We start from the raw sequence: 21,226 nt of genomic DNA, 5'->3' as shown, positions 1-21,226 counted from the left end.
TTTGGATGAGATGAGAAGGAAGAACACTGTAGAAGTGATAGATTAGATGGGCCCTAGGGTGTCTGGTTAGACTGTAACTTCCTCCAGACTCAGCTCAAACATGTCCAATAGCAAAGTTAAATTAAGAATTGGCTTCGCTATTCCGCAACAAAGCTCCTTCACTCATGCGCCAAACATCCTTTAAAACCTGACGCATCCACATCCTCGACTTCGGCGATGTATTTACAAAATCTCCGAAACCCTACTCAATAAATTGGAATGCAGTCTATCCACAGTGCATTCGTTTTGTCACCTCCAAGCCCCATATACTACCCACCACTGGACCTGTACACTCTCGTTGGCTGGCCCTCGCTTCAATACTCGTCGCCAAACCCACTGGTTCAGGTCATTCTACAAGACTCCGCTAGGTAAAGTCCCCCCTTATCTCAGCTCGCTGGTCACCATAGCAACACCTACCTGTAGCACGCGCTCCAGCAGTTTATCTCTCTGGTCACCCCCAAAACAATTCTTCTTTGGCCGCCTCTCCTTCCAGTTCTCTGCTGCCAATGACTGGAACGAACTACAAAATCTCTGAAAACTGGAAACACTTATTCCCTCACTAGCTTTAAGCACCAGCTGTCGTAGCAGCTCATAATACTGCACCTGTACATAGCCCATCTATAATTTAGCCCAAACAACTACCTCTTTACCTACTGTATTTATTTATTTATTTTGCTCCTTTGCATCCCATTATTTCTGTCTCTACTTTGCGCTTTTCTCCACTGCAAACCAACCATTCCAATGTTTTTAGTTTTTATTTTACTTGCTGTTGTTGTATTTACTTCACCATGGCTTTTTATATTTTTTTATTTATACTACATATTTGATTTGCCTTCACCTTCCCTTATCTCACCTCACTTGCTCACATTGTATATAGACTTATTTTTTTTCACTGTATCATTGACTATATGTTTGTTTTACTCCATGTGTAACTATGTGTTGTTGTATGTGTCGAACTGCTTTGCTTTATCTTGGCCAGGTCGCAATTGTAAATGAGAACGTGTTCTCAATTTGCCTACCTGGTTAAATAAAGGTTAAATAAAAATAAAATAAAAAATAAAAAATTTGAACATTCTGCTATCTACAGTATTAGAGGGAATGGTATACATTTATGCTTTGAGAGAGGTAGTTACCTGGTGCGTGCGTGCGTGCGTGCGTGCGTGCGTGCGTGCACAAGTACAAGTGCAAGTACATGTGTATGCCTGCCAGATATAATAATGATAATAATAATGATAATGATGGTAATGAGGATAATAATGATAATGATGATAATAATGATAATAATGATAATAATGATAATAATGATAATAATAATACATTATGATGATAATGATAATAATAATGATAATAATCATGATGATAATAATGATGATAATAATAATAATGATAATTGTAACGGCCGTCCCTCGGTGAGTGAGTAGACCAAGGCGCAGCGGGTGATGAATACATAATGTTTATTTGACAAGACGGAAAAACACGAAACGAAATACACTTGAATGATTAACAAAATAACAAAACGAACTAGACAGACCTAAACTATGAACTTACATGAAACGAGGAACACATAAACAGGAACGACCGAACGAACGAGACGAGACAGTACCGTGTGGTGCAAAATACACAGACACAGCGACAATCACCCACAAACAAACAGTGAGAACAACCTACCTTAATATGACTCTCAATTAGAGGAAAACGCAAAACACCTGCCTCTAATTAAGAGCCATACCAGGCAACCCAAAACCAACATAGAAACAGCAAACATAGACTGCCCACCCAAAACTCACGCCCTGACCATCACACACATACAAAAACAACAGAAAACAGGTCAGGAACGTGACAATAATACTCATGATGATAATAATAATAATGATTATACTAATAATGATAATAATGATGATAATAATAATGATAATAATAATGATGATAATAATAATGATAATAATACATGGGACTTATAAAGTCGCTTTACAATTGTGAATTAATAGAAAAACTAAAAAACAAGAGTCAAAACAAAACATCAGACTAAACAAACATCAGACTAAACAAAACATAAGACTAAAGAAAACATCAGACTACTAAACAAAACATCAGACTAATAAACAAAACATCAGACTAAACAAGACTTCAGACTAAACATAACATCAGACTAAACAAAACATCAGACTTAACAAAACATCAGACTAAACAAGATATCACACTAAACAAGACGTCAGACTAAACAAAACAGGCTTTAGTGGAGCAAGTCGAGAGTTTCAAGTTCCTCTGTGTCAACATCATCAACAAACTATCATGGTCCAAACACACCAAGACAGTCATGAAGAGGGCACGACAAAACCTTTTCTCCATCAGGAGACTGAAAAGATTTGGCATGGCTCCCCAGATCCTCAAAAGGTTCTACAGCTGCAKCTTCGACAGCATCCTGACCGGTTGCATCACCGCCTGGTATGGCAACTGCTCGGCATCTGACCGTAAGCCGCTACAGAGGGTGGTGCGTACGGCTCAGTACATCACTGGGGCCAAGCTTCCTGCCATCAAGGACCTATATAATAGGCGGTGTCAGAGGAAAGCCCATAAAATTATCAGAGACTCCAGTCACCCAAGTCATAGACTGTTTTCTCTGTCACCGCCCGGCAAGCGGTACCGGAGCACCAAGTCTAGGACCAAAAGGCTCCTTAACAGCTTATACCAGCAAGCCATACTGCTGAACAATTAATCAAATGGCCACCAGACTATTTACATTAACCCCCCCCATTTGTTTTGTACACTGCTGCTACTCGCTGTTTATTATCTATGCATAGTCACTTCACCCCTTCCTACATGTAAAAATTACCTCAACAACCTGTACCCTCGCACACTGACTCAGTACTGACTCGGTACCCTGTATATAACCTCGTTATTGTTATGTTATTATGTTACTTTATATATTTATTTTTATAAGTATTTTTTACTTTAGTTTATTTGGTAAATATTTTCTTAACTCTTTTTGAACTGCACTGTTGGTTAAGGGCTTGTAAGTAAGCATTTCACGGTAAGGTCTACACTTGTATTTGGCGCATGTGACAAATAAAGTTTGTCACATGCACAAAACATCAGACTACTAAACAAACATCAGACTAAACAAGACCTCAGAATAAACAAGACGTCAGACTAAATAAAACATCAGACTACTAAACAAAACATCAGACTAAACAAAACATCAGACTACTAAACAAAACATCAGACTAAACAAAACATCAGACTAAACAAAACATCAGTCTACTAAACAAAACATCAGACTAAACAAAACATCAGACTACTAAACAAACATCAGACTAAACAAAACATCAGACTACTAAACAAACATCAGACTAAACAAAACATCAGACTAAAGTTAAACCTGAATATACTCAAGGGGAGCAAAGGAGAACCTCTCTCGGTTTTCGTCTTTGTAATGTCTTCTTTAAAACACGTCACTTCTCTTGGTTCCGCTTGTTTAGTGTGAGTCAGACAGACAGGGACCCTCCAGCAGCCAGTCAGGCAGGCAGTAAACATTCTCTACATGTAAACTACTGTATAATGGTAAATCTCTGTGGGACCTAACTTTGGAGACATATGGTTTGCATACGGTGTGGTGACTCATAGAGACATAGACAGTCAGGGGGAGGCTTCATTATGTGGTGAAAAATGGCTGTAATGGGTGGTTGTGTCTGTGTGGGCTGCAACCTCTGCTGCCTCAGCAAGATACAGACCTCCAGACCTCACTGTACTGTACCTTAGCTTAGTCCCACACTCCACAGGTGGCAGCACTTTAAACACACAGAACAAACCCACACTTTAAACCATCTCCTCTGAACTGAGAGAGATGGAGGGAAGGAAAGAGATAGAGTGGGGGGAGAGAGAGTTACTGTGATGGAGGGGGAGAAAGAGAGGCAGGTAGTGGGGTAAATTAGGACAGGGGGTGGGAGGAAGGTAGAGGAGGAGAGAGATTCCTTGTTATGGAGTTTCTCGTGGAGGAGAGGGAGGAGAAGGAACAGGAGGAAGAGGAGGAGGAGGAGGAGTGAGCTACAGTGAATTTTTCCTTTCTGCCATAAAAACCACATGGTCTCAGCCAGGCAACCTCACCAAACACTAAGTGGAGTTAAAGTCATGGAAAGTAGAGTGCCAGGGGGACAGGTTGGTGAGCTGGGTGGTAGAAAGAGATGATGGCAAGCACCACAACACAACCCAGTGTCAGAGGACACTCAGACACCTGTAATCCACTAGCTGTGGGTTATCATTACCTCTCCAGTATATCTCTGTCATCTCCTGATCACAGCCATTATGGTGACTGGTTACTGTTAAATTAAAGAGAGCAGAGTCTTACCTCATGGCTTTAGTGTGTAGTGGGTGTTTTAGAGGGAAAGCAGTTTAAGCCAGGCAACAGCATTGGTACAGATGTGTGTGTGTACGTGCGTGCGTGCGTGTGTTTGTGTGTGTGCGCGTGCGTGCGTGCGTGTGTGGGTGGGTGTAATTGCGCATGCACGTGTGGTTGTTCCCACGTGTGTGAGTTGTTCTCAAATAAATGCATTGTGTGTGGTGTGTGTGTGTGTGTGTGTGTGTGTGTGTGTGGTGTGTGTGGTGTGTGTGTGTGTGTGTGTGTGTGTGTGTGTGTGTGTGTGTGTGTGTGTGTGTGTGTGTGTGTGTGTGTGTGTGTGTGTGTGTGTTTATAAGTTGTCATTTGAAAGTGCATTCCTGTGCGTTTTAAAGGTAGGGCAAAGTTTGGCACATGAAGAGAAATGACGGAACATATAATAATATATGTGTAATACTCAACTTCTTACTACTTCACGGTCAATGAATCACTCATTCTAGATAACAGCAGTTTTAGCAACACATGTCTGCCTTCTCTACCTTTAATCTCTGTAGCTAAGAGATCGTATGACTTAGTCTAAATGCTATGCTGTTAGCTGTCACTGTGATATGCTGATAGTTTCTCACTCTCTCTCCCTCTCTCTCTCTCTCCTCTCCTCTCTCTCTCTCTCTGCTCTCTGTCTTTCTCTCTCTCTCTCTCTTCTCTTCTCTCTCTCCTCTCTCTCTCTCTCTCTCTCTCTCTCTCTCTCTCTCTCTCTCTCTCTCTTCTCTCTCTCTCTCTCTCTCTCTCTCTCTCTCTCTCTCTCTCTCTCTTCTCTCTCTCTCTCTCTCTCTGTTCTCCTCTCTGTCTTTCTTTCTCTCTCTCTCTCTGTCTCTCTCTCCCTCTCTGTCTCTCTCTCTCTCTGTCTCTGTCTTCTCTCTCTTTTCTCTCGGTCTCTCTCTCTCTCTGTCTCTCTCTTCTCTGTCTCTCTGTGGTGTGGTGTGTCTCTCTCTCTGTCTGTTCTCTCTCTCTCGCTTCTCTCTGTCTCTCTCCTCTAACTCTCTTTCTCTCTCTCCCTCTGCCTGTTTCTAGGGTCCTACTGGTCCACATGGAAACCCCGGCTTGCCTGGTCCTCCTGGTACCAAGGTGAGTGCCCTTCTCCTGGGTTTGGGGACACAGATGTCCCCCTGGGGCTCAGAAAGAGTCCCTGGTTGATGTTGTGGTGATGTGGGGGCTTTGATGAGGGGTCAGCCTTGACCAGTTTTATAGACAGGGCCCTGGCTGTAATGTTCAATGGCATACTCTGACTCCTAGACTCCTTTGGTCCAACGGACTAACCCTTTGGACAATATAGACTCTTCCCAGCCATTGCCATAGTGAAGAGCAGCAGCAAAGTTTTTATTGGATGGAAAGTGCCCCCTGGGCATGACGGAGGCCTTTGATTGGCTGCTCTATGCTGATTGACGAGGGGAAAATGCCTCTGTCTGCCATTTGATTGAGTAGGCATTAAAGGGGAGGGGTGGGATGGAAGGGAAGGTGTTGAAATAGGTGCATGGAAAAAACCTGGTGTTGGTGAGAAGGAAGGAGTGTTTATTAATTTGTTCTTGGATGAGAAGGACAAGAGAAGGATACACGTGTAGATGGATTTGGTTTTTCCATAGAGTATACGTTGCAGCTTGCTGTGATGTGAGTCCCTTTAATGACTCTCAAGGCAAGGGGTTGACTTGACTTCTGTCCTGAACTGGTGGGTTGTTAGTTGAAACGCTCTAGTCGACTGGGTCAAGTTGAGGCTATAGGAATATTACAACAATACTCACAGTAACAGGTATAGCAGGGGCTGACATCGTCAATATGTTATTATTTTTTACAGTATGTTTTAGTGATTGCAGCCTGATGTTCAGGCTCTGTTAATATGTACAGGCTCTGTATTACCGATCCTGAATCCTCTGATTGGAGATCAATGACTTCAAGGCAGTTTCCATATTTCCATATCACAGTTTATTTGGGGAATTATTATTAATTATTATTATTTGGGTATGCAAGACGTTGATATGTTCAAGGGAACTTTACCATATCAGATTCCCTGTCTACACTCAATTCAAAGTGCTCCAAAAACGTAGAGAATGCTTTTCTTCTCAGAAAAGCTATTTCCTGAATAAAGTCATAAATAAAGTAATTGTTGTGATTCAGGGGGAGAGTATTATGAAAGGGAGATCTTAAAGAGTTTCAGTAGAAACGTCAACATTGGGGCCCACCAGATCAGATCATATGGCCCATGTGTTCTGACTGAAACATACTGTACGTGATTATACTGGAGCCTCAACTAGCTGGCCAATTTCATACCATATTTCATATCGCTCCAGTAATAATTTGTTTTGCAATAAAAGTGATGATGATAGGCATTTATTTAGAGCTCTGTGATTGTGTGTTTTGGGTTTGAGGTTTACGCCTCATTAGCGTACATTAGATCAGGTTTTAAGGGGGAAGGGCCCCGCTACGGTGGTTTGAAGTTTACCCCTCATTAGCGTACATTAGATCAGGTTTAAGGGGGAAGGCACCGCTACGGTGTTTGAAATTACCCCTCATTAGCGTACATTAGATCAGTTTTAAGGGGAAGGGCCCCCTACGGTGGTTTGAAGGTTACCCCTCATTAGCGACATTAGATCAGGTTTTAAGGGGAAGGGCCCCGCTACGTGGTTGAAGTTTACCCCTCATTGCGTACATTAGATTCAGGTTTTTAAGGGGGAAGGCCCCGCTACGGTGGTTTGAAGTTTACCCCTCATTGCGTACATTAGATCAGTTTTAAGGGGAAGGGCCCCGCTACGGTGGTTTGAAGTTTACCCCTCATTAGCGTACATTAGATCAGGTTTTAAGGGGAAGGCCCCGCTACGGTGGTTTGAAGTTACCCCTCATTAGGTACATTAGATCAGTTTAAGGGGGAAGGGCCCGCTACGGTGGTTGAAGTTTACCCCTCATTAGCGTACATTAGATCAGGTTTTAAGAGGGAAAGCCCCGCTACGGGGTTTGAAGTTTACCCTCATTTAGCGCTAAAATTAGATACGTTTTAAGGGGAAGGCCCTGCTAAGTTTGAAGTTGAGAGGAGAGGATGAAAGGAGAAGAGGGTGACAACATCAACTCCCACACTGCCTTGGGCACTAAATAATGATGGAAACGATCCCACAATTTCTTGGGTGTGATTTAATTTTAATTTTATTCACCTTATTTAACCAGGTAGGCCAGTTGAGAACAAGTTCTCATTACAGCTGCGATCTGGCCAAGACAAAGCAAAGCAGTGCGACAAAAAACAAAAACACAAACGCAGGAAACTAGAGAAAAACAGAAGATGTACACAGAGAGAAAAAGAGAGACAGAAAGACAGTGACACACACACACTACAGAGAGGAAAGAGAGAGAGAGAGAGAGAGAGAGAAGAAAGAGAAAGAGAGCAGAAACAGTACACAACACGAGAGAGAGAGAGACAGAAACGAGAGAGAAAGAGAGAGAGAGAAACGAAAGAGACAGAAATAGAGAAAGACAGAGAACCAGAGTGACCAGTGAGAAGGAAAGAGGACGGAGCAAGAGAGATGAGAGAGAGAGAGAGGGGAGCGAAGAGAGGACGAAGTAATGAAAGTAGGGAAGAGAGAGCGTGCGAGAAGGAGACGAAGAGAGAGAGAGAGAGAGAAGAAACGCCTGAAGCAGCAACCACAAACCTAACGATACCTTGTCTGATGTTCATCTCATCCTGAGTATTCTCCTAGGTGTAACGGTAGCCTGGAGAAAACTCTCTCTCTCTCTCTCTCTCTCTCTCTCTCTCTCTCTCTCTCTCTCTCCTTCTCTCTCTCTCTCTCTCTTCTCTCTCTCTCTCTCTCTCTCTCTCTCTCCCTCTCTCTCTCTCATATCTCTTTTTTCTCTCTCTCTCTCTCGCTCTGCTACCTCTTAACTTCTTATGGCTGCAGGGGCAGTATTGAGTAGCTTGGATGAAAGGTGACAGAGGTGCCCAGAGTAAACAGCCTGCTCCTCAGTCATAGTTGCTAATATTTGCATATTATTATTAGTATTGGATAGAAAACACTCTGAAGTTTCAAAACTGTTTGAATTATGTTCTGTGAGTATAACATAACTCATATGGCAGGCAAAAACCTGAGAAGTTCCATTCCTGTTTGGATTTTTTCTGAGGGTGGCAGATTTTCAACCAAGCTCTCATTGAAATTACAGCGAGATATTGATGAGTTTTCACTTCCTACTGCTCCACTAGATGTCAACAGTCAATAGAACTTTGTCTGATGACTCTAATGTGAAGGGGGGCCGAAGGAGACAGGAATTAGTCACCACTGCCACGAGCTGACCATGCTTTGACCACGCGCGTTCACGTGATAGGCAGCTCCGTTCCATCACTCAACTGAATCAATCTAATTCTCCGGTTGGAACATCAAGATGTATGTTAACAACATTCTAAAGAGTGATTCAGTACATCGTTTGGCATGTTTCTACTGACTGTTATGGAACTTTTGGACATTTCGTCACGTTATAGTGGACGCGCTTTGTGACTTTGGAATTGTTACCAAACGCACTAACCAAAGTAGCTAATTGGACATAAATAACAGACATTATCGAACAAATCAAGCATTTATTGTGACCTGGGATTCCTAGGACTGCATTCTGATGAAGTTCATCAAAGGTAAGGAAACATTATCATATATTTTCTGGTTTCTGTTGACTCCAACATGGCGGCTAATTTGGCTATTGTTCTGAACGCCGCTCTAGATTATTGCATGATTTGCTTTTTCCGTAAAGTTTTTAAAAATTCTGACACAGCAGTTGCATTAAGGAGAGGTATATCTATAATTCCATGTGTATAATTGTATTATCATCTTACATTTATGATGAGTATTTCTGTTGAAACGATGTGGCTATGCAAAATCACTTGATGTTTTTGGAACTAGTGAATGTAACGCGCCAATGTAAACTCAGATTATTTGATATAAATATGAACTTTATCAAACAAAACATGCATGTATTGTGTAACATGAAGTCCTATGAGTGTCATCMGATGAAGATCATCAAAGGTTAGTGATTCATTTTATCTCTATTTCTGCTTTTTGTGACTGCTATATTTCGCTGGAAAAATGGCTGTGCTTATTGTGGTTTGGTGGTGACCTAACATAATCGTTTGTAGTGCTTTCGCTGAAAAGCATATTTGAAATCGGACACTTTGGTGGGATTAACAACAAGATTACCTTTAAAATGATATAAGACACATGTATGTTTGAGGAATTTTAATTATGAGATTTCTGTTGTTTGAATTTGGCGCCCTGCACTTTCACTGGCTGTTGTCATATCGATCCCGTTAGCGGGATTGCAGCCATAGGAAGTTAAATAAAGATCCTCTTTCCAATGAATGTGGCTCATCTTCCTTGTGTCTTTTCCTCTGTTGCAGTAGAGTAGGCTGGGCTCGTCACCTTTCTGTTCTGAATCACCAGTCGTCATATAAACCATCCAAATAGCTGGAGCACTTAGCAACCGTGGAACACCTGGCATTTGAACCCGTGATCCTCGCTTCATTGGTTTTCTGAGTTACGACACAGTTCCCTCCAAATAGCATAGCACCCATGAACACCAACAACACCCCCGTGGTATGTCTAGTTGAGAGGGTTTTACTAAACCATATCACCTTGCTGCTCTGCGAATGTAAACCTAGGACTAAGACCTGACTGGATGGGATCTACACAACTTCTCTCTTTGGCTTTTCATCGTTGAGGTGCAGTGAAATAGGTTGTTTTAATGGGTCAGACATAGTAGTACAGCACCACAGGAGAACATTAGGGTTAAATGTATTGCTCACATTGACAGATTTTCACATCATTGGCTCAGGTATTCGAGTCATCAACCTTTCGGTCACTGGCCCAACGCCCTAACCACGAGGTTATCTGTCGCCAACACCTTAGAGGAGGAAGTAGCTCCACTTGTAAAGCAGGCATTATTTGACTGCTCAGCCTCAGACACACAGAGCCCTGGTCTGGTATGGTGGGTTTTCCTAACTGGTTCAGACCCAGCCATCTCTCTGACGGGGATGTGGGCTGCGCTGTGCAGACAGCAGTGGTGTGATGGCTGTGGCCAAGTCGTTAACCTAACCTTGTCTGTGGTGAAAGTTGGTTGGCACCAGATGCCCCTGTAGTTGATGGAAAAGCTTCAATTTCGAACCCAACCCCTTCAATGTGGGACGTTAAACAAAGGATGCATATACACTGAGTGTACAAAACATTAAGAACACTGGCTCTTTCCATGACATAGACTGACCAGGTGAATCCAGGTGAAAGCTATGATTCCTTATTGATGTCACTTGTTTAAATCCACTTCAATCAGTGGAGATGAAGGAGAGGAAACAGGTCAAAGAATAATTTTTACTTTAGACAATTGAGACATGGATTGTGTATGTGTGTCATTCAGAGGGTGAATGGGCAAGACAAAAGATTTAAGTGCCTTTGAACGAGGTATGGTAGTAGGTGCCAGGCGCACCGGTTTTAGTGTGTCAAGAACTGCAACGCTGCTGGGTTTTTCACACTCAACAGTTTCCCATGTGTATCAAGAATGGTCCACCACCCAAAGGACATCCAGCCAACTTGACACAACTGTGGAAAGCATTGGAGTCAACATGGGCCAGCATCCCTGTGGAACGCTTTCGACACCTTGTAGAGTCCATGCCCCGATGAATTGAGGCTGCTCTGAGGGCAAAATCGGGGGATGCAACTCAATATTAGGAAGGTGTTCTTAATGTTTGGTATACTCAGTGTATTATACCATTTCCTTGTGCTACCCTTTGTCAATTCCATTGTAATTGTACTGTATAATTTCAATGTGAAAATTGCTTGTTTTTAAGTGGATAAGTGCTGGTTTCAGTTGTTGTTTCAGCATGGTTGGAGAGAGAAGCGTACTTTATCTAAATCTTCCTGACCGTACACGTACAGAGAGAAGCGTACTTTATCTAAATCTTCCTGACCGCACACCCCGTTACAAGAGAAGCGTACTTTATCCTAAATCTCCTGAACCCGCGCCGCGCCGCCACACGCATAAGAGAAAGCGTTAAACTTTATACTACTCCTCCTCCTGGACCTGAATATCTATATATCTGCTAATAAGAGCGAGTGACTAGACAGCGTACTTGTGCTTTAACACACATATTCCTCCGGAACCTATCCCGAACGTCCGATGCCACTGACCTGAACCAGCACCTAGGGACGGTAACACTGAAACATATCCGTGAGATATCCTTTTTCTTGGTAACAGAGAGTCCACTTTATCTAAATCTTCCTGACCGCACACGTACAGAGAGAAGCGTACTTTATCTAAATCTTCCTGACCGCACACGTACAGAGAGAAGCGTCCTGTTTTCCTCTCTGGTTTGTCAGAAGGAGATCTCGGACATTGATGGATGTGTTCTGGTATGACCTTTGAGCCTGGTGTAGATGCCATGGGACAGCAGCAAGGCCTCTTGAGGTTTCCCAGTTGATGCTTTTGAAACACTTTGCATCCTAAATCAGCTAGCTAACACCACAGAGACACACACATACACAAGCACACACCGCAGTAACCCGACACACACACACATTATCCATCAATGAGTCATGACTGACTCATCCTCAGACCCCAAACCCCCACTCTGTGCTAGAGGCAGGGGGCGGATAGAGAGGAACTCTTTGTCTCTGTTTGTAAATTGTGTTGTGAAATGTGAGGTCTGAGGGAAGAAGGGAAGAAACAGAGGGATGAGAATATAAATAAGAACCAGACCTGTGTGTGTCTGACGTGCCTGGTTGATGTACTGAAATCCGAAAAGCTTCAGTTGACGGTTGTTATGACGATGGGCTAGTGGAACCTGAAATAGGCTTTAAATGAACACCATGCCCTGTTGACCTTCTTCAAATAAAGGAGAGAAGGACTTGGGGCTTTCACATACACACACACACACACACACACACACACAAACACACACACAAATACACAAACACCCCTCCCTGCACTTTGCAGCTGAATGCTTGAATGGCCGTCAGTCGAAACAAGTGAAATGCTATGCTCCAAACCCCCAGAGACAGAGTGTGAACTACTGGGGAGCCAGGGTGGAGTTAAGCTCTCCTGAACGAGACATAAGCTCTTCTAAAGGCAACAAAAGTCTAACTTTGAGGGGGGTCTATAAATAGTGCTAATTTGACCGAGACGCACGCCGACAGCAAGACGCATCAATCTTACCGGAGAAAACATCAGAGCATAGTGCCCCTTATGTAATACTCTTTTTGATCAGAAAGCATCAGATAAATGGGCTACACATACTGAGACAGAGGGGCGATGTCTTGCTCGCTCAAATGCTTTCTCTGGTGTGATAGATGCAGCCACTTGCGAATTAAAGGAAAAGTATGAAACATTATTTTTCAAATTTTTGGGAAAATGAATACTGAATGTTATTACTGAATACTGAATTTTATTACACTTATTACACTTATTACACTTCTGGTTTGTGTAACAGATGTCTCTGTCCATTCTTCAAATGGCGCGTGCACGGTGCACTGTTTGAATGCTGGAATTATTTTGTAGTGGACGAACGTACACCGCTGCAGGTAGCCTACTTTTTGAAGTGGTTTGTTTGACAATCAGATGAAAACATCTGGTTGTGTTCATGACACAATGGAAATGTAATACACCGAATGTCACGGTATACTTAGCAGGTCATCTTATATTTATTTTTTTCATTTTGTTTTACTATTTGTATAAATATTTTTAATGACATAATTTAAGCAGTTATAATTCATGGTTATTGTGTGGTAAAATAAAACAGGTCATCAGTAGTGATGGACAGGTATTGATTGTAGTGAAGCTATCTGACGTGTCACATGGACTCTGTCTGACATATATAAACTTGAACTCTGTCTGACATATTATGTTTATAAAGGGAAAAGTATGTCTAAAATGCAGTCATGCTTTTGTATCATTTTGTCCCTTTGTTATTATATATGTGTTTCCACTGTCTGTATCTCCTCAGCTCTGGGGCGGCTATGTAACTCAATCCACATCTATTCAGAGTGTTGGGTATGGGCTGAAAGAGAGGCCTAGGAGCCTTCCTAACCAATCGCAGTTGTCAATATCTCAGTCAGATCTCATTGGCTGTATAAGATACCTTACAGAAAGCGATGACAATCTTAAATCACTGATGAACAGCACAGATCAGTCAGTCAGAAAGGAGATGAGAAGAGGTGTCTGTAAAGAAGCTTATCCAAATTCCCCTCACTGAGGACTGGAGTTTGTTTGGGAACCTTACCCTGTGTGAATCAGCCTGTGTGGTTTCCACTGTCACTTTGTTCTTATTGCAAAACACTGTTGGACCTCCTTCTCTTTTAAAGAGATTTAGATTATGGGAATCGGGTGGTGAACTTTGCCACAGTATGGAGCAGCAGAGATTACATTTTAACTTTGACCCCCCCTGTATGTAGTGAAGGGTGCTGCCTGCTATAAATAAGTGCTGACCCTCTGTGTGTCACTGTCAGGGCTCCAAGGGCGATCCAGGACTGTCCCCAGGTCAGGCCCCGCCAGGAGACAAGGTAAAGACTCATCTGGCGTAGTCTCCCCCCCTCTCCCTCCCTCTCTCCATTCCTCTCTCTCTCTCTCTCTCTCTCTCTCTCTCTCTCTCTCTCTCTCTCTCTCTCTCTCTCTCTCTCTCTCTCTCTCTCTCTCTCTCTCTCTGTCTCGCTCTCTCTCTCTTTCAATTCAATTAAATTGACTTTATTGACATGGCAAGTTCATTATTACTTACATTGTCAAAGTATACATATAGAAAGAAAGAAATAGATATATTTATATTTATATTCAATTATATTATATTATATTCAATTTAATTTATATATATATATATAATATGTATATATATTTATATATAAATAAATGGTGGGACCAACAGCAATAATAATACTAGTAGTGGACATGGGATTACCATTAACAACAACTACAACAACAATATTAATCAGAACAACAATACATTAAAGCAATGGTAGTAGATCAGTGTCAACATGACTGAGAAGACACATGACATGGTATGAAAGACAAAACAAAACAAGATGGGAAATATTATCGACATTACGTTGCACTTTTCACTGGCTGTCCCTCAGGTTGTGGCAGGAGGACACATATTTGGTTGCCAAAACTGCACATTTTGGCTTTTCAGCTCTCTCTCTCTCTCTCTCTCTCTCTCTCTCTCTCTCTCTCTCTCTCTCTCTCTCTCTCTCTCTCTCTCTCTCTCTCTGAATGTCTTACCATCCCTCAATCCCTCGTTATTGGTGCTCTGTTTGCTTTTCCTCTCATGCGCTCCATCTCCATCTCTTCCCAGTGATACTCTACAGTGCCTCTCCCTATGCGCCCCTTTAAGAATGGATACTCCCCCTCTTCTCTGACCCCATATCTTTTAACTTCACTTTTAGCAACATCCATTCCCTCCCTGACTCTCCCTCCTTCCTCCCTCTTGTCTATCACTGTTCTTTTTCATTCCACCTCTGACGTCCCTGTGCCCCTCTCTCTCTCTCTCTCTCTCTCTCTTTTCACCGTGTGTTTTTATCTCAGTTACCTCAGTTTCAGTCTCTTCTTACCCTTATCTGATATTTTTTAATAGTTAAAATTTCTTTACCTGGCGAATATTGTCATATGAAAAGAGTCTTGCTAAGAACTTTTTCTTCTACTGTGGTCGAAGAAGGAGGGATCTAACTAATGTTGCTGTCATGGTTTCCTCCCTCTGTTTCCAGGGTGACAGAGGTCCACAAGGTGTTCCAGGTCCAGATGGGTTCGCAGGTCCAATGGTAAGAGTTCAGTGGTTAACGGTTATAACACCGTTATGCAAAATATTAAGTACCTTACTGTAATAGATGTGCAGTAAAATGGGCGAAAGAAGCTTTTTAGAAGAAAAAATATTTCAAATGCAATAATTTTGCTAGGACTGTCTGGAAGGGGTCTGAGTGGGGAGGGGGAAACTGAAAAATATCTGTTATTGGCAGAAAGGTTTGGAACTTTTTTTGTTATTGGTCTATTAACCAATTTACTGCATGGTGATGTCACCATGGAAAGGCGACACTCCCGCCCATTCAAACCTGCTGATTAGTAAATACCACTGATCAAATACATTTTTTTACACTTTTATAGGGTTAGTTTCATCAGCTGTTTTACAATATGAATTTTGAATGCACTGGGCCTTTAACCTCTAGCTGTGCCAGAAACAAATGATCTAAGCAACTGGCGTGCCATTGGCTCTTTAAGACATGAATAATGAGAACGGTCCTGATCCAAAGAGATTATCCGATTATCAGTTTGAGTTCACTGCATGAGCTTCTGTCCTGAATCTGAGGCATTTCTGCTCACCTCACACACGATTTCCCCCTCCTAGGTGTTACCCACACCTTAAGCAGAGGCTTCCAGCGGTCCCTGGCTGTGGTCAGGAATCAGGATAATGTTACCCAGCCACAGAGAACTTCTGTCTCTCAAACAGGGGCCGGGGGGCTCCTTGTCTTACCCCCCCCCCCCCTCCCTCAGCCCACCCTGATATCGCGCCGTTGGGCTGGACACACACACATTCACAGATACACACACACGGGCAGCATAGGGAGGTGGCGTCGCCGCGAGACCTGTCTGCAGCCGAGCTCCCCTGCCAGAACCTGAGAACCACCAGGGCKAAGGGTCATCTTTAAGAGGAAAGGCAGTCTGAGGGAGTTTATGGCCCCGATGACAGGCACACTTTCTGATGCCTCTTCAAAAGAGCAAATGGCGTGAGGAGAAGGAAGAAGCAGGGAAGGAACCAATTCAGTTCATACATCAGCACACACAGCAAAGCTCTCTCAAATGTATTCAGTTTAGTCTCAGAGTTAAGAGCGTTTATCGGTCTCCACATACTATAGCTGGCTGTGGACTGCTACTGTACTGCTACTGCCCCTAGTCTTACTGTAAGGGGTGCGTGTTGGTGGCAGGGAAGTCAGCCGCAGGAGAACCAACTTGGTCTAAACGGAGTTCTTTAATAAATGCTGACAAAACTCCAAAACAACCAACATTTACAAAATAACAAAGTGGGTACAAAACCCGTCGCACACCAACACTAAATAGCACATCACATACAATCAAAACAATCTCCGACAAGGACATGAGGAGAAAGAGAGGGTTAAATATACAACATGTAATTGATGGGATTGGAACCAGGTGTGAAGGAAGACAAGACAAAACCAATGGAAAATGAAAATGGATCAGTGATAGCTAGAAGGACGGTGAAGTCGACCGCCGAACACCGCCCGGACAAGGAGAGGGACCGACTTCGGCGGAAGTCGTGACACTTACTCTGTCTATCCCTCAGACCTGGGTTCAAATACTATAATTTCAAATACTTTAGCTGTGCTTGATTGAGCTTGCCTGTTGCATGGAATCAATAGAAAACACCAGGCAGGCTAAAGCAAACGCAAAAAGTATTTCAAATATTTCAAATAGTATTGGAACCTAGTTCTACTCTCCACATATCTGTCTGAGGTTGGACTTTACCTTTGCCTCCCAGGAGGAGACAGACAAATGTTTGCATTAGCTGATACCCAGCCCATCAACTGTGCCCCGGGAAGGTATTTTCAGAGGAAATTACTGACTTCGGCCGTAGCCCTTTACCTCCGAGGGGGCTTTTTATTGAGTCTTAAGGTTACCGTGTCACAACCTAGGAAACTCTGGAGGAGAAGAAAGGAGCTACGTGGAACGCAGGCCTGTAAAAAAAATGTACTCTCCTGTCCCAAACAAATATGAGCTATTTGTAGATTCACTGTACTGGCCTCAGAATCACTGATCTACAAATCACCTTGCCCCCCAAGTAACTACTCAGATTTGTGATAAAGGGCCTGCCGAGTGGCACAGCGGTCTAAGGCACTGCATCGCAGTGGTGAGGCGTCACTACAGATCCGGGTTTGATCCCGGGCTGTGTCACAGCTGGCCAGGACCAGGAGACCCATAAGGCGGTGCACAATTGGCCCAGCGTCGTCCGGGATAGGGGAGGGTTTGGCCGGCCGGGATGTCCTTGTCCCATCGCGCTCTAGCGACTCCTTGTCAGCTTGCAGCGGCACCTGCAAGCTGACTTCGGTCGCCAGTTGTACGGTGTTTCCTCTGACACATTGGTGCGGCTGGCTTCCGGGTTAGTGTGTCAAGGAGCAGTGCGACTTGGCACGGTCGTGTTTCGGAGGACGAATGACTCTCGACCTTCACCTCTCCTGAGTGTTTTAGAGGGGTTCACACACGCCTGCTGACCCGGAGCAGAAAAAGCCTTGCCATGCCCAGACCAGGTCACAAGTAAATCTCCACACCCTTTGACCCTTGACCTCTGTGGTGGCACCAGACCATGACCTTTAACCGCTAGGGTGGCATCAGACTGCTGGGTGCTGGGAAGGAGGAAGGAAGCTCTGGAATGTTCCAGAATCCTTAGACAACACTGGGCGTCCTGTCTCTGAATGATTGTATGGCTGAAATGCACACAGACTGAACTTTGGCTACCTGGCTATGTATACTGCCTCCTACAGACTAAATCATCACAGGTGTACAATCACTCTCTTTACCCACCCCCCCTCTCTCTCTTGCTCTCTCTTTACTGACCCAGATCTTAAGTGTTCAGATATCAGTGTGTATGACTCAGTCAGTCAGGGTTCCTATACTGGATATCTAATGTAGAGCAGGTGACATTCTCTTTTCAGTACTCTTTGTCTCTGATCGTCCTGAATGTGTTGTGTCTCTACCTGCAGGGTCCTAAGGGCTATCCAGGGCCATCAGGACAGCCAGGGGAACAGGTGAGTCGTTAGCGTTCATTGGGTCAGAGGGGGTCGTCACCCACATGTCCTAAACCTGTTCCTTTTACTGTTAGGAACAGGCCAAGTCAACTTTGAGGCTAGAGCTTGACACACGCACACCCACACACATCCACACACATCCACACACACAGAGAGAGAGAGAGAGGCACAGACAGCTCATTAGATGTATAGTCAGGTCCCTTCCTTCTCTGTGAAGAAGAAATGTTTCCCTTGTCGACACATAGCATCCAAACAGAGTGCTCTCAGGCAGCACACTGAAATCTGGTGAGGTGTTGCGATGACTTTAGCACCAGGTGCCACTCTGTGCCCTGAGGTGATTGGTCAGGGTTCAGGCTGGAACAGGAAGGGGAGGAGAAGAGAGTGTTCTGCTACAGTCTGTCTGTACACACAGTCTTTATGGGTCTCTGCCCACTATATTACAGTACCAGAGGCAGGATCCTGGAAGCACAGAGGAGGGGAGGGGGATGGGTGTGGAGAGGGGTACACAGAGTCAGTAGACAGGGCGGCTGGAGGATAGAGGGTAAGAGTGCAGTGGAGTGGCGGGTGAGGGTGAACAGTGACTGTTTTATTCCTGAGCTGGCAGCGTTGGCAAGGGCCAATGTTTCTCTTCTTACATACTGCTCTCTCTCTCTCTTTCTCTCTCTTTCTCTCTCTTTCTCTCTCTCTTTCTCTCTCTCCCTCTCTCTCTCCCTCTCTCTCTCTCTTTCTTTCTCTCGCTCTCTCTCTTTCTCTCTTTTTCTGCAGGGCATACCAGGACTCCCAGGAGTGACTGGGGCTGCAGGTTACCCTGGCAGGCAGGTGCAGTGAATACTCTCCAGATTCCTCCATCCATCCTCTTGGTTTGACCCAGAATTCTAACTGTGCACTATCATATGGCTGTACTCAGAAATGCATATCATGTTCACCTGTCTCTCCCCAAACTACAGTAGTGACACATTCCCAGTCTCTTAATTAGACTAGTGAAACAACAATTGACTAATGCTCTTTTCGCTTGAAGTATTTAGCAAAATAGCTTGAATAATTTTGATTTCCCCCTTTTATTAATTGAAGATTATATAGAAGACAGGTTTTGTATCTGTAAGACAGTGAATGTTTAAACTAAAAGTTCATGCTCAGAAATGCTAACAGGGATCTATAATGTAGCTGAGAGTAAGCTATGACCAGCATGTTTCATTAGTCTATTTTTACTAAGACAATCAGTCTATCCAATRAAACGAAATGTACAAATGTATGTGTTTTATGTGTGGAAATATACTGGGAATTGTCCTGTATAACAGACAGTCTCTCTCTACACTGTTTTGTGTGACAATGCCCTCTTCTCATGCTGCTGTCTTTTGTTGCAGGGTTTGGCTGGGCCAGAAGGTAACCCAGGTCCTAAAGGTGTACGTGTAAGTACAGCTCCCTACTTCCTGCCCTCTCCCCTCTCCCCTCTCCCCTCTCCCCTCTCCCCTCTTCCCTCTTCCCTCCGCTGCGCTCAGCTCTGTTAGAGGGAATACTTAATTTCCTGAAGGGATTAGACAGTGTCAGGCCTGCAGCTTGATCCAGGACCTGTGTTATGTTAACAAGGTGCTGGCTCCTGCTGCAGAAAATTCAACTGGGACAGGTCTGGGATCTGTGTTTGCTCAGTATATCGTCTGCTCTGTTGTGAGAGCTGCCCATTTCTTTCTTCTGGAGAAAGCACAGGCATGCTCTCTCGAGAACAGAGGGAGGGAATAGAGGAGGGAAGAGATGAGAAAGAGGGTGAGGGAGAAAAGAGAGAGAGGGTGGAGCATAGATATAATGATTTGGAGGAGGGTATGAAGAGGTGGAGGAATAAAAAGGAAAAACTTGGTTTGCTCTGTTAAAGTATGGGAAGTGTAAGGGGTATCCCTCACAGGTTGTCCTTTGTGTTATGCCTACATGATATGTTCATATCAGAGACAGAATGACATCAGCCTATTAGGAAAAATACAGGACATCTCTGGCAGATTGCCATAGCTGAAGAATGTGGAAAGAGAGAGAGAGAGAGAAAGAGAGAGAGAGAGAGAGAGAGAGAGAGAGAGAATGCTGCTAGATCAGCAGGTGGACTGGTCAGCCATGTGCTAGATAAGCAGGTGGACTGGTCAGCCATGCTGCTAGATCAGCAGGTGGACTGGTCAGCCATGCTGCTAGATCAGCAGGTGGACTGGTCAGCCATGCTGCTAGATCAGCAGGTGGACTGGTCAGCCATGCTGCTAGATCAGCAGGTGGACTGGTCAGCCATGCTGCTCTGGAAAAAAAGGCCCATCTTTGCTGACAGACTAAGAGCTGATCTCCACCTCAGAGAAAGTACCAAGCGGACATTTATCCGTGCTCAGTAAGAAAAGTACAAGCTGTGCATCTTTCAAACATTTACATTCTTAATTATGAATCTCTCTTTGCTGACGGCTAAGAGATGACCACCTCAAAGAGAGATCAGTCATGTCCACATCTCACTCAAAATGAAACAGAATACTCATCTGGGGGTAGCAAATAATGCCTCGTCCCCATTACCTCAAAATCACCCCCAAAAAGAGAGTAGAAAAGGGAGGAACATTGTTATTCTCCTAACTAACAGGGAGTGGAGTGGACAATGAACAGGCAGACAGCGTCTAGTCTAGTCCAGTGCGGGGGACAGGAAGTTTCTATAATAAGAGCAGACAGCAGTCTGGAATAGTGGCGGACTGGCAGCATATCTGCTATGTTTTGGTTTCTTCCTAACTAGAATCACATGTTCCTTCAGTCAGCAATAATACACCATGTACAGGAGACGACTAAATATCTCTCCCCCTCTCTCTCTGTCTCTGATCTCTCTCTTCCTTCATATTTTCTTTCCATTCTTTCTGTCATTCTTTCTCTTTCATCTCCTCCTCTCTCTCTCTTCATCTCCTCCTCTCTCTCTCGCTCTCTCTCTCTTTCATCTCCTCCTCTCTCTCTCGCTTTCATCTCCTCCTATCTCTCTCTCTCTCTCTCTCTCTCTCTCTCTCTCTCTCTCTCTCTCTTCTTTTTCTCTCCTCTCTCTCTCTTTCATCTC

General features: G+C 43.8%; 1 protein-coding gene across 1 annotated transcript in view; it reads left to right on the top strand.

Moving 5' to 3' along the window:
* Positions 1-21,226, top strand: part of LOC111975478 (collagen alpha-1(XXIV) chain) — a 120,666-nt gene that overhangs the window by 64,940 nt on the left and 34,500 nt on the right. Inside the window, exons 5-10 of the mRNA XM_070447431.1 lie at positions 5,444-5,497; positions 13,882-13,935; positions 15,127-15,180; positions 18,130-18,174; positions 18,940-18,993; positions 19,539-19,583. Of these exons, the coding sequence (XP_070303532.1) occupies positions 5,444-5,497; positions 13,882-13,935; positions 15,127-15,180; positions 18,130-18,174; positions 18,940-18,993; positions 19,539-19,583 (306 nt within the window). The remainder of the gene's footprint in view (positions 1-5,443; positions 5,498-13,881; positions 13,936-15,126; positions 15,181-18,129; positions 18,175-18,939; positions 18,994-19,538; positions 19,584-21,226) is intronic.

This window comes from Salvelinus sp. IW2-2015, linkage group LG16, assembly GCF_002910315.2.
Source record: "Salvelinus sp. IW2-2015 linkage group LG16, ASM291031v2, whole genome shotgun sequence".
Classification (NCBI taxonomy): Eukaryota; Metazoa; Chordata; class Actinopteri; order Salmoniformes; family Salmonidae; genus Salvelinus; species Salvelinus sp. IW2-2015.
Note: the sequence above shows the minus strand (reverse complement) of the source record. Positions and strands in the feature narration are given on the sequence as shown.